Source organism: Empidonax traillii, unplaced genomic scaffold (assembly GCF_003031625.1).
Source record: "Empidonax traillii isolate 1590-97213 ecotype Southwest subspecies unplaced genomic scaffold, ASM303162v1 scaffold1219:size299213, whole genome shotgun sequence".
Taxonomy (NCBI): domain Eukaryota; kingdom Metazoa; phylum Chordata; class Aves; order Passeriformes; family Tyrannidae; genus Empidonax; species Empidonax traillii.
Window position 1 is genome coordinate 32,902 of NW_020956412.1, and position 14,154 is coordinate 47,055.

The 14,154-nt window shown below is 47.8% G+C and overlaps 1 protein-coding gene across 1 annotated transcript in view; it reads right to left on the reverse strand.

The window, feature by feature from the left end:
- Window positions 1–14,154, reverse strand: part of LOC114069247 (FERM domain-containing protein 4B-like) — a gene marked incomplete at its 3' end in the record, with an annotated part of 89,590 nt that overhangs the window by 30,067 nt on the left and 45,369 nt on the right. Inside the window, exon 2 of the mRNA XM_027905902.1 lies at window positions 8,244–8,309. Coding sequence (XP_027761703.1) covers window positions 8,244–8,309 — 66 coding nt within the window. The remainder of the gene's footprint in view (window positions 1–8,243; window positions 8,310–14,154) is intronic.

Here is a 14,154-nt window from a genome sequence, read left to right on the forward strand (position 1 = left end):
AGGGGAAAACAGCTCTCAGCTCTGTTCAGAAACCATCAGGCAGCTCAGAAGGAGGGGAATATGCAGCATTGCTGTGCCAGGAAAGCCTCCTCCTCTCCAGTTACCCTCCTCAAGACACACAAGTACCTCTGCTATAGGCAAGGTCAGCCCTGACCCAACTCATTTCAGGGAACACTTTGCTCCCAGCAGCTATTGCCCCCTGCTTCCACCTGTCCCAGCTTCTGCTGGTGCTCCTCCCATGCCTAAGCTGAGGAACAAACCTGGATGGGCTGAGCTATCCCTGCTGGGTTTCATTAATTTCCAGTCTTGCCTTTCCGAGACACAGCTTTTCTTTCTCTAGAGCTGCTTGACCAGATTGACCTTCGCTGCATGGCAGATCCTCTTGGAGGCTCTCGGTGCTCCCTGTCCATTTGGCTTGCTGCTGATCCCTGCCTGGAGCTGTGCACCCTACTTGACCTCTTCAAATCCCGCTCCCCATGAACCTCACCGATGAGCACGACCTGACAGCTTGCTCTGCCTGTTCTCCTTGCTGGCATGTTCTCCTCCAGCAGCAACATCCCTTGAGTGCTGTCTGTAGCACAGGGGCTGTGTCCATTCTCACCCACAGTGGGCTCAGGGGAGCCTGGAACACCCAGCACACCTGGGAATTGCTGAGCTTGTACCAGCACCTGTGTTGTCCTTAATGGAGCCAAGCCACCGTGCACAGCAGAGGCTCCTCACCCCTAATTTCTGAGCCTGGCTCAGGATTTTGCTCTGAGATGCTCATTCTGCCTCCTGTCCCAAATCTCTTCAGTTTTGCCCCCATAATCAAGATGCCCTTGAGATGACCTTCTTTGCCACCTTCACCCTGCCTGAGATCACTCTGGCTCTTGAGATGTATTGTTCACTCCCCACCTCTGCACATCAAATTTCTTTCTCTTCTGCCCCTGTGCTCTTCCATTTCCATTTCTCAGCAAACGCTCTCCCTTCCAGGCTTGACTTCTGTGAACTTCTATGTTCACTGGAGCCTAAGCTGAGAACTGAGACCCCAAGGCAACAGATCTCTATTCTGACACCAGAAGCTCTGTAGGCCATGGATGGTGGTGTTGGATGCTTTTTGAGGGAATTAGAGAGGCTTTGCAGAGCAGCTCAACAGAGGCACACCTTGCAGGCTGAAAGGATGGGTTTGGGAGCAGACCTGGCTCTCCTGGCCCATTTTTCATTTATCCATTTATCTGGTCAAAGACAGCATTGCACAACAATTTAACAGCAACTGTGTCTTCTGGAGGTGTGCTGACTGGGAAAGCCAGCAACACTCCCAGCATTATGCTCCCAGCACTGCATTCTTCTTAGAACAATACTAAACATATTTTTGGGGGGTAAAGAGACAACTTTTCATCCAAAAAGCTCTTAACTCATAGTTCACTGGTTGCTCAGAGAGAGTACAGACATGAATTGCCAGTCTGGGCTCCCACCTCCCTTTTGGCAGCGCAATGTCTCCTCCATCCCTCCCCATTCTGTGGTGACCAAGCCCTGCCATAAATTTGCAGCATTTGCAGCCATGCTCAAAATGATCAAAAGTCTCAAATAGGGACCTGGGAGGCAGTAAAAGGCCAGGATAGGTCTTTCCTGCTGGAGAGAGGTGGCTTCACACTGTTCACCTTCCATGAGCCACAGGCTGTGAAAAGACAGTTGTGTAGTTTGTCCCAGTGACATAAATCCCACCTCATACACTGCTTGACAGGCTCTTTCTATGGTTTCTGAGTTGATTAAAAGCTTTGGACCTCAATAGTTTTTAATGGCAAAGATTTTAAAACATCTCCTCTGCAATTTTGCAAACACTGATGAGTTGGACTACAGTCTTGCTCTTGCTATAGTAAATCAGGATTTGTTTCTGGAAGAAACCTGAGTCCTAACATTGCAGTTTGAGAAAAATTCCTTTCCAGAAGCCAGATCTGAGCACCCCTTCAACTTGAACCCATTTTAAATTATGATCCAAATCCAGTGTTTGCACATTTTCCCAATGCAAGGGACTGGATCCTGCCAGATTCCTAGTAGAAAACTCCACTTGAGTTCAGCCTGGTCTCCAGTTATTTGTCTGCCCTACAGAAAACACACTTTTTTTTTTTGGAGAGAAGCAACACACCAACCCACAACCTCCAAATCCCCTCAGAAGACAGTAGCCGAATCAATGCTGAGCCCTTGTATTAAGTGGAAGGGACATTTTTCAGCTGCTTCACTCCAGGTCTGGAGAGGGTGGGCGGGAAGAGGGGATGCAGGGATCATTCCTTGTACGCTCACTGAGGGCATCAGCAGGAGCCCACCCCAGCTCTCCATGCCCTACAGAACATGCCCTATGGGCAACCCCAGCAATATATTCACCATGCAGCTCCTGTAGGTGTGTAGGGGAGGGCAGTGGGGCTGGTAGGGCAGTACTCACCCCCTTCCTCGCTCCTGCCTCCTCACTCCCAGCCCAGCGCTGGCTGTCGTGACTTCCACAGTGATGGTTAAAAACGCCTTTGGAGCAGAGCCTGCGAGCTCTGCAGGGAACTGAGCTGTCTCTCCCGCATGGCAAGGACAGCTACTGGCACCCAAATATCTCCATTTACGGTCAGGGCCGCACGGCTGCATTTCTGCATCAGCCCTGGAGCTGATGTTTTCAAAAGGATCCCCAGTTTTGGCAGGGGAGCGGGGCTGGACCCCGTTCTGCAATTTTCGCTGTTTCCCAGGGGAGACTGAGGCTGTCCTTGAGGCTTGTTTATGCCACTCTGAGGATGGGATATATTGCTGTGGTCCTCATGCAAAACCTGTATCCAAAGTCAGACATTTTCTCCTGATGGCAGGCAGGTGCCATCCTCAGTACCACCTAAAGGGGAGCCTTTGCTGTTTTTACCTGTGCCAGCCCAGGTAACCACCCTGCTGATTGGCAGAAGTGAGGCAGCAAGAAAACACAGGTAAAACCCCACTGACTACAATTTTCTGATCACGAGCAGTACTGAAGATATTACAAAAACTCTAATGGATTCTTGGGAGGAGAGTGGAACATTTTATTTCTCCCTCTAACCATTATTAGTGGAGTTATTGCTCTCAAAAGATGCCATTGCTTCCCCAGGGCAGCGTGCCTCAGCCTACTGCCAGTGAGGCTGAGCCCAGTGGAGCAAGGGACACCGCTGTGCTCTGAACTGAGCATCCCCACTGGGACAGCCACGCTGGTGACAGCCATCCACGTGGCACTGAGTCAGCTGCCCACGAGGCATTTCGCCAGTCCAGTGCTGGCTTGCAGCTCCAGCGTCTCCCAGTCTGGCTTGGAGGCAGTTCCTGGGGATGAGATGCTGAAGCATGGCAGGCACACTGGAAGCAAATCCTGGGCTCCTGAAAGACTCCTGGCCCTCTCAAAGCAGTTGGTTATGCACAAGGCAAAAAGGTCAGAAAGGGATGTTCTGTGCATCCCATTGATTTTGACCGTGGGTATATCACTGTTAACGTGCCTGTGGATGGACTTGCATCACAGCTGGGAGATGGAAATGCTGCAAGAAGAGTTACTCAGAGAGTGTCAACATGGACATATAGGTGGGTTAATTACCAAAATACCTATGGGTTGTGCTGACTTCTCCGTCTCTCCCTGGCTCTTTCAAATCGGGCTCAGTGCTTCTTGGGGAGAAGGTTAGAAACAAATTGCCCAGTTATTTCCTACCATCAAATTTCAGAGCCTCCAGACCCCACAGATGGCTCTGCTACGAGCCTCAAATGAGCTCAATTTCTGCAATAACTCCTCCAGAGAGAAAGAATTAGGAGGCTTAACACTTTTGGATGACAGTTGCCGGGGCTGCTGTCAGATAAGGGGCACCGGCAGCCGGCACAGGAGCCGGGATCAAGGCAGGCTGCCTGATTCAGCCATCCCAGAAAAAAAGCCATGTTTATAAAACCCACATGAAAAGGAACGAATTGCCAATTACGCAAAAGTCTTTAAATAAAGCAACACAAACCTTTCATGTGCAGCAGACAAATGATACACACGGTCACTGGGAAATAATATAACAGATAGGGAGGCTGCGAGTGGGGAACGGAGGAAACCCATTTTCCAGAAGGAAGAAAAGGGACTCGCTCACTGGAAAGGATTAGCTGGATAAAGCCAAACACTTTAAAAAAAGCGCCCCTGTGTTAGAAACTAAACATGCATCAAACAGAAAGAGGAAAAAAAACCCAGATTGTAAGATCCAAGGAGCCACACTCTGCTCCTGCTCAGAAAGAAAAAATTGTCAAAAAAAAAAAAAAAGGCTGTGTAAAGTTGCCACAAACCCCAGATCATCAACAGGCATTTATCGAATGAAACACACACCAAATGCAACTCTTCTGCCTAATCCCAAGTCAAACAGGCTTTGAGTTTCAGACCCTCAGGAAGAGATTTCCATATGATCCTCCTCCGTCTCCGTTTATGATTAGCCCTTCTAAATTTCAGCATTTATCTGACAAAACACATTAGGGAGGGTTTTCTTTTATCCTCAAAGCCTCTGTTTCTGCTTTTCCTTAGCTGCTGCTGCTGCACCACTCTGCAGCCACTCAACTTGGGAGGAAAAGACTGCAGTCAAAACCCCTTGATTGACTAAACCCAGGATTGCTTTCCTGATGGTGGTAACCCCAAGCCCTTGTGTTACATGCCAACACCGAAGCAAGCCAGCATTCAGAGACGGGGTTATAAATGCTGCCTCTGAGCCAAAATCTCACTTTTGGGCTTTGGTAATGCAAATAAGACATATATGCCAGTGGGAGGGGGGGGGTCCCACTGGCAATTGCTGTGTGGCCTATCAGAGGTGTCTTTGTAGTTTTGGGAGAGAACCTGTGGTATAGAAATGTTTAAATCTGGCCTGGCAGAGCTGTCGCACTGAGCCACTGCTGAGTCCTGAGAGCAGCTGCAGGAGCACCATTACCAGCCTCCATCCTCCTGCAGCCCGTGGCATGGTCCTCGTTACCCGCCAATTGATATGTTTCAGACAACGTGTTCATAAACCCCGAGTCTGATCGTGGCTAATTCACAGACAAAAAGGGAGGACATTTGCTTAATACACTGCTCTTTGCAAACAACCTGATCGTTCCCAGATGCATCTGGTTTTGCCTAGCAGCACTCGAGGCAGGAGAGGAAATAATTTCAGCTCCCCAGAGTCACTGGCCGAAGCTGCTTCAAGATGCTCCAGGAGTCCTCCTGCATCTGTTCGAGGGAGCTGTACCCAGGTCTCTCCTTTGATCAGACCAAGCTTCTTCTGCTGGTTTTTCAACATCAAAAGGGAGGACCATAGAGAGCTGGAGCACCTCTCCTATGGATACAGGTGGAGAGAGTTGGACTTGTTCAGTCTGGAGAAGAGAAGGCTCTGGGGAGACCCCACTGCAACCTTCCAGGAGTTAAAGGGGTCTTTTAATAAGAGGGAGAATGACTTTTTGCAAGGGTAGACAGCAATGGGACAAGGAAGAATGGTGTGAAACTAGAAAAGGAGAGATTTAGATGATATGTTAGGAATAAATTCTTTATTCAGAGGGTAGTGAGGCACAGGAACAGGTTGCCAGGAGAAGTTGTGGATGCCCCATATTTGAGGCAAGGTAGGATGGAGCTCTGAACAATCGATTTGAGTGGAAGGTATCCCTGCCCATGGCAGTGGAGTTGGAACTAGATGGCTTTTAAGATCCCTCCCAACCCAAACCATTCTATGAAAACACAGGAACAGGATCCCTGAACACTTCTCTAAGCAGAGCACCTGATATTACACACACAAACACTGCAGAGCAGTGTAAAGCCAGGCCCACATGAGTCTGCTATTTAGATCTCACCCATGGCAAAGAAATCAGTTTTAGTGATTCCCAGCAGTATCCCCTAAACTTGCCATAAGAGTGTGAAATTAGCTATGGAAAAGCTTCCGAGAAAGGTTGAGGTGGTGGGAAGCAGGAAATTTCACACGAGAATTTAAGTACCTGACTCCTAAATAATTCAAGCCAATGAAGGTCTAGATGTTAAGGCCCAACAAAGCTATGGAGGAACCTCTTTCATGGCAAAAAAACCAGCAAACCAGCCCGTAACAAGACAGCCACAGAAAAATACAGCTTTGAAGTGACAGCCAGAAGCTTGGGCTTGGATGAACATTTTATTTACAGCTTCTTGTTCAGTTCAGCTACAAGATAAGGTAATAACAACGAAAATACGGTGCTCAGAACTTACAAAACAACTTTTATCTGAAATCTCATGATGAGTTACGACTAGTCCAGGTTAGTTGGTGAGATTTCCCCTAGCAAAGTGCACGTTGCTCCTGCAGGGAGCCCAGTTGATTGAGGATCCCCTGGGGCAAAGAGCTGCTCATCTGGGTAAAATCAGCCTGTTCCTGGCCCAGTGGACCAGCTCTAGGACCACCCCAATGCTGGTGTCTTTACCTTTTAAGGCGGGCAAACCAAAATAATGTGCCCATGTCTGCAAAGAGTATTAATACAAGAGACATACTTGAGTCCAAACACCCACTTTCTCTTCATCTGCTCTATGCAGAAGTGATTTTGCCCTGAGTAAAAGCTACCTAAGAGCATTGAAAACCCTCATTAAGCCAGAAAAGCATCTGAGATACCTCAGTGGGCAATCCTGTACACATGGGGGCATGATGGTACTCAGAGATCTGGGTCAACCTGCATGGAACAGAGGTTACTGCTTTCTCTGGGCATGAATTTTTCATCATCACCCCTCCTTGGCTTTCCCCATTCGTACACTACTTGAAAACAGCAAAACAATTTATTGTACAAATAAAATTCAGCCATGGGTCACTTGCAAACTAATTAGTGTGATTTACAAAGCAATTCACTTCCTATATTGATTACAAGGAATTCCCATTGAAGGCGTGATCAAACACTTGAAAAAACATAATATCATGCGATATCATTTCTGCTCACTTGGAAGTGGACACAGAGCTTCCCAAACCAGCCTCCTTGGAAGTCATCTTCCTGTGGTTTTTTAGTGTCCTTGATAAAACCCCAAATAATCAGGTTGGCCAGGGCAGCTCACATAGATTTCCTGCAGTATCTTTTAAGCTGTGATTATTAATATAGTGAGCAGTGCTTTAGCAGAGCTATTCTCCAATAGCCCATTCATTTTTAATTGAACTAAGAAAAATTAGAAAAGGCATTTAGATGAAACGGGAAGCCAAGTGCTGTGCCCTTGTGATGAAGGTGACTGAACTTCCCCCCCAGGCAGCTGCAAAGCTTCAGCCAACCCGGTGCAGCCCAGTGCAGGGGTGCTCACCTTGCAGAGATTATTGGCATGGTGTTTTGTTTTAATTAGTCATCCTGATTTAGCTGCTCTCATTCCAGTTCTGGCCTGGCTTATGGTTATCCAGGCACTCTCTGAAAACACTAAATGTCACGGGGAGCTGAGGGATTTCACCTCCTTGATGACTATGTACTTAAAAACCATTACCCATTAACATTTTTGCAATGGTATTTTTAAGTAACTTTCCAGAAAGCGAGGCTGAATGTGCTTCCGTCTATTCAAGTCCCCATCAGCCATCCCCATTCAGGTTTGCCAGTGCTGGGTAGGGATCCCGCCCCCCCCTCCCAGCTTATCAGCTGCAGCTGGGGTATTTGGGTGCTATAGGAAGTTTCATTTCCTGCTGCTTGGGCTGCCTGTGGCTGGCCCGAAGCCTTTGGAAAAGGAAAGACATTCTTCTAATTCTTGTTATTAACCCACTGCAGATCTCTGAGGCAGGGGCCAAAATTGTCAGGAAAGTACAGGATACTACAGCTTCCATCAGCCCATCCTTACACAGCCACCACCACTGGACTCTCATTGTTTCTAATTTTTTTTTTTCAAGTGTAAAAAATAAGGCAGATGGAGCACTAACTTATTTTAATGCATATTTGTGTTTGACACGATTTACATTCCGCACAAGCAATGCCTGCCTGATGCACTAAACTTCTCAAAGCTAAGCAGTCCCTCAAAAAATTGCAAAGTGATACAGGAACAGTGTCAAAAATGACCAGAGCTGCTTTTCTGTCTCACTGGCAGGGACTAGGACGGTTTTGGCACAGAATAAAGCAAACCATGTCCTGCATTAGTCCTTCCCACAGATACGTCTTTGCAGATCCTTCTCAGACAGCACTAATGGAGCTTCCCTGAGCTCTGCAGGCAATCACAGTGTGAAGCTGCTGAGAAAACCAGCTGAAAACCCTTTTCTCTCCCCACCCCAGCGAAAACCCGCAGCTGTAGCAAACTATCACATGGCGAAACGTGCAGTTACTACCTGAACGAGGAGCTCCAGCTTCCTGTCGTCAAGGAGGTGCACTTGGCATCTGCGACCCTCCGTCATCTGCAAGAGAGAAGAGGCACGTGTGTCAGGGCGCTCGGCATTCCAGCTCGGCACGGGCCGCTTCCCCGGCGCAAGCTGGGGGCTTTCACTCGCTGCAGTGCTTTCGGTTTGTGTTTTTTTTTTGTTGTTGTTGTTGTTTTTTGTGTGTGTGTTTTTTGTGTGTGTGTGTTTTTTTTTTGTTTTGTTTTGTTTTTTTTTTTTTTTTTAAATTAATCTCCCTTCTTTTGGCACCAGGGGAAAGAAAAGGCTGGAAGGAGAAGAAGAAAAGCCACCCTGGTAGCTGTCATGGAGCAGGGTTGACGCCTGCTCGGATGCAGCTGCCGGGAGGAGGTTGTTCCAGTGTGTACAGCGGGGCCAGGGGATGGTTTGCAGGGCCCCTGACATTTCATACTGCAGCCTCCAGCTCTGCAGGCAGCTTGGCTGGTGGAGGAGGCATCCAGACAAGTTTTCCCAAACCCCTCACTGGCAGTGATCCAGCCATCCCACAGGTAGTGTGGAATAAGCAAAGTCCTCCCTGGTGCTTCCTGGAATGGCATCAGCTGCTTGTTTGGTCCTGAATCCCAGAATGGGCTTGTCCTACTTGGGGTGTCCTATTTAAGATGTACCACAGGAGCCACTTGTGATATCATTATACTGGTCTAAAGGTGCTTCCATGCCAGTACAGTTTATTACTACTGTCAACAAATAATATCAGGAAAACTGTTATTTTATATATGAAAGCCTTATATGAAATTTCTGAGGTCCATAGAATGAGGTCCTTAGAAATACACAACCTGTGGTCTGAGGGAACTCCTCTACAGTGCACCAAGCCCTTTCCCAGCTCTCCTCTTGCACAGAGCACTCTAATCAGGGAGCAACTTTGCTTTGCAGAGTTACAGAACCCGGCTCAGTCCAACAAAGCCCCTGAGGCACAGGAACAAGCACAATCCCACTATCTGTTAATGGGATATGGACCGCTTTAAGCCTCTTTGGCTTCTGTAAATCCCTTCCTCAGCATGACTTAGGCAGCACAGGCAGCCCCCCTGGTGTGGGCTCACCCCACGACACCCACACACACCTGGACCCACGGCAACACAGACCCAGTGCGGCCCCACAGCTCTGTTTAGTGCCCCAGGGACCCTCCAGCCAAGGCACCTTCCTGTGCTTTGCGCGGATCCTCAGATCAGTTTAATGATATTGTTTGCCACACAGAGTCTGAAAGCATCACCAGAAGGGAGCTGAGGGTCCACAGGAGCCTGGCAAGGGGCCTGCAGGCTGCTGGGGACATGAGTGCCCCAGTGTCCTGGGCATTCCTGCCCTTATCCATCACCTCTTCCCACCAGTGCCAGATGAGCTGAGCCCCTGATGCAAAGCCACCTTCCAGCGAGCGGGGAGATGTGGGCTTGGGGGGTTAACTGAGGACAGCTCAGCTTTCTGCTTCAGCTCTGCAGGTTAAAAATCACCCGCTCCTGTGGCTTGATGGGGCTGGATGTGCTGGCATCCGAGAGGCAGCGATGGATGCTCCACCACCGACTGCCAGTTCAAGAGCACAGGCAGTGCATGGCCATTGCCATGGGATCTGCAGCATCACCCTCACCCTGCTCAGTACAGGAGCCCATCAGGCTCTTCTGTGTGCTCCTGTCCTCCCTCTTGCCAGCTCTGTCTTACAATCATCTACCCTTTTCCTGGGGCCAGATTGGAGCGAGTCTTACCCTGGCCCCAGCCTCTTCCACAAAGCAAGAATTCAAGTGTTCCAACAACTCTATTGAGCCTCAAGCAGACCATGCAAGACACAGAGTTTACTATGAGAAAACTTCGGTCAAAATGAGCTTTTCCCTCCAACTCACCTCAAATCTACAATCCTGGAATGCACAACCCCGTGCAATGCATGACGATTTTACCCCCTTTTGTTATTCACATCAGCACACCTCTTGAGTATCCTGCACGCTAAATGACATTGCTTTCCTTCTCTTTTTCCGTGAGCATGACTGGAGCCCTGGCTTTGCAGCCAAAGGAAAGCCTTGTAAAACAAGGATTCTCATAAATGTCAGCCAGTTACTGCCGTGGCAGTAAATTGTCTTAGGAGAGTTTCCTCTGGTAAGCAATGTTATGCAAAATATGGCTTCTCCTAAGGTGTACTGCTTGGTGAGTGAGTTTTTTTGCTATTAAACAGCTTTCAGCTCAGTTCTGAAGCTACGCCAGAGACTCACAGAAGGGCTTTGCAAAGGTTTCTCCTGCTCAGAACAAGAGTTGGGTGGGTCATGTTCACTTGGGTGCAGAGAACCGCAAGCTTCCTTTGGTGGGCTTCTCCAGCAGATAAAACTCTTGAGTGCCTGAGCTCTGCTTTGATATGTCCCTCGTCCTCTTACTATCACATATCCACTGCATCCTCAGGATGGGGACTGTGCATAGATATTCCAGTTTTAATATGAGTTTACCCAAGGCAAGAGATAAAGCAGTGAGTTTATCATGGCAATGGCAGGGATGGGAACACAGTCCAGCTTTTGTGTGTTACACTCCATCAGTTATAGCAGAGTCAAAATAAGAATAAAAGAAGGTGAAAGAGGGAAAATTTTTTGAGATGTATGACTTTGTGCTTTACTGTTTCAGCAAAGCACTTACTTTCCTTGAGAAGCTTCTTTAGCTCTCCATGCTTTTCCAACCCAGAGTTTCACAACCCCTTAGCGCTTTCACTGCTTAAAGAAATCCCAAATGCAAACAGCTGGTAACATAAATAAATACCTGAATAAAGCAAAGCTCTCAAATGCAGCACATGACGGTTAACTAATTGCATGGCATTTCATGAACATCCCTTGAAGCTCAGCAGGACCACAGGCTGGAGATCTGCTGCAGCATTTCCCTCTGCAGACAGGATGCCCAGCCATGGGGCTTTTCATTTCCCTTGGAAACAAATAGTGCTTTCCAAGAGAAAAATAAAAGAAGGCAGAGACAGGCTTCCTATTTAATATAAGCTAAAATATGATGGTCCTGCTCTCCCTCCTTTCTGCTTTATTATTCCACCAGGTGTCTGAAGCCCACATTATGTGCTTTTTTGCATTGCCAGATCAATACAAACTCTGCTAGTTTGTCAGAGCAAGAAACAGGAACATTTCAAAGCACAGTGAGGAGGAACTGATTTAGCACAGTCTGTCTGGGTGAGAGATGCTGCTTCTGACGCTGTGCAAATCGGCTGCTCTGTGCTATCTGCTGCACTGCCATGGATGAGGCTGTGGCCGGCTCTTGGACAAGAACTCAGGGCAACCCTTCTGCTTCCCTGTGCAATTAGAGAAAGAAAATCAACACCAAAGCCCTATAAAAGGGAGCAGGACGTCACTAAGATGAGCTGAGCAGCACCAGAATTTCAGTGAGGGAAGACTACAGGAGTGAATTGAGCTGCTCCTTTTCCATGACTCTTACCCAGAGAAGGAAGGGGAGAACTGAGAGATCTGAGGTGTAGAGGCACGGCTTTCCCTTCACCTTGGAAAAGCAATCTCCCAGTAAAGGGACAAGAAGCAATGGTTGAGCAGAGTTGTTGACAGAAGAGATGGATACCTGATGTGGCAGGGAAGCAGGGGAGTTCATTCCCAATCAAGTCCTGGGTTTCACTGTGAGCTCAGTGAGATTCCCTGTATCAACACAGTCCTCCACTTTCCTTCTGGGGGGAAAGAGCCTCCTTCCTACCTCCAGAAAGAAATAAGTCAAATGTCTAATTCAACCTAAAAGTCAATATGCCCTTGATGCTCAAAGTACAGAGAACCTTTCAAGTGAGGTGATGGGATTCCTAGGTGAGCTCCATGGTTATGCCTGCTGCGTGCTCAGCTACAGCTCTGCCACGATGCTGTATCCACATCAATCCCTCAGATTTCCAATGCTTCCCAAGACATATGAAGAGGTGGAACTGTGTTACACACTCCTGTGTGCTAACAGTTCATCCATATGGCAGGGAGCTGCACACGTTGGGTGTGAATATGGGCCACATGCATCTCATGGGCCAGACTTAGCACAAACTCAGATGGAAATTATGCACCAAAATACAGAACACATATTTTTTTTTTTCTAAAACAGCTCAGTAAGTCACTTTTTCTTTTTTTTTTTTTTTTTAAAAATCTGCCACTTCTTTTAATGCCTGCACGTGCAGCATGACCCCAGAGCGCTTGAAGAACTGAGTACAAGTGCTTTTAAAAAGCTCTATCATTTCTATACATGAATGTGTAAAGACTATGGATAATATATCTTCAATACCCAAACACAGATACTGCTTGTAAGGCATGTGAAGATCTGAAGCAATGTGTTTGTGCAGCTGAGGTGCTGGATTGGTGTGCAGGAGGGCTGACCATACACAGGGCACGCGTTCTTTCTCTGCTCCTCGGGTTCTGCACCCTGAGGACGGGAAAACTGATCCTGACCTTTGCAAAACGTTTTAAGATCCATCAGTGACAACAAGCCCTGACATACATGTTTGTTCACCCTAGTATAGAGACGTTACAGAAAGGAAATCTGTCTTGTGGTTTCTCATGGGATCTTTTGAAGCACAGTTGTTTTTCTCAAGGAAAGGACGTCTTAGTTACCTTTATCACAAGACTTTAAATCTCCTTTGGAGCCTCCTACCCAAATATTTACACAACGGGCTTCCTAGGGAAGGCAGGCTGGCAGTTGTTTTGCTTTGTGCCATGAACTTCTCCGATGACTGGTCTCCTCTCTATTCATCTTCTCTGTAACTCAAACATTTTCTTGGAGAATCCTGTAAACTGTCTGTGACACAGCCCAAAAACCTTCCCCGTGCTCAGCTCATCCCTGCGCGCCCGTCGCTTTGTCACTAAATTATCACAACTGCCCACAGAGCTGCTCCACCCAACACAAACAGCAAAGGCGAGGGGAGGAAACGGCTCCAAAGGGAACCTTTCCCTTTCAAAGCGAAAAAATCCTCCTGGTGAATGCGCCGTCACACTAAATAACTCAAAGGCACCAAATGCAAATTCTGTTTACAATGGCAGTTCTATAAATATCTGTGGCACGTTTCATTAGCCGGTGACTGAAGGAATAAAGAGGAATACGGAGTGTTCTTCCTTGACTCAAATCAGAAATTATAATTGGAGGCAGAACCTTTCCTAAATGCTCACTGCCTGTAAGGGAGGCAATTACTGTGCCGAATCCACAAAAATCTGTGTCACTCTGCCCACTGTTTGGACAGACCCGCTGAAAGGCGATAGGGAGAGATGACAGCCCGCTGATTACAGTAAACTATTACATTAAACATCCTGCTCCCACTTGACCACTTCTTCTTACTGCCTTCTCATCCTGGCAACTCCTGTGCTTGTAGAGGAGAGGGAGGGAGGAAAAGCAGTGTGGTTTTGATGTCTGCACAGCTTTTTGCATGTGGCAGCACTTCACTTTGCTGAATCGGGGCCACTCTGGCAAGCAGCTGCCTGTTGCACTGACCAGCACTGCCTCTTCATGTGTCTGCCACCATCTGCCATCTCCTGTCCTACACTCACACTTCAAGACCCTGGAGGAATGGGCTGTCTTTCTTTTTATGCCATATGTTTGCAGGGCATCCTTCCAGTCACTAGTCTGCATCAACACCTAATAAATACTAGCGACGGTTATTGGGATGAGGATGGCTGTGGGATAGTGTGTGAAGAGCTGAGTTACAAGATTGACCCTTGATGGGCGCCTGGTAGAGGGGACATGGCCACAGCTGACTCTGTGCTCCGTGGGGAGCAGCACTGGCCAGGCACCCTCCTTGGGGCTTGCTCATTTTTGCAGTCATAGAATCATCAAGGTGGGAAAAGACCTCCAAGATCAAGTCCAACCAATGACCGAATACCCCCATGGCAACTCAACCATCCAGCAAAGTGACATGCCT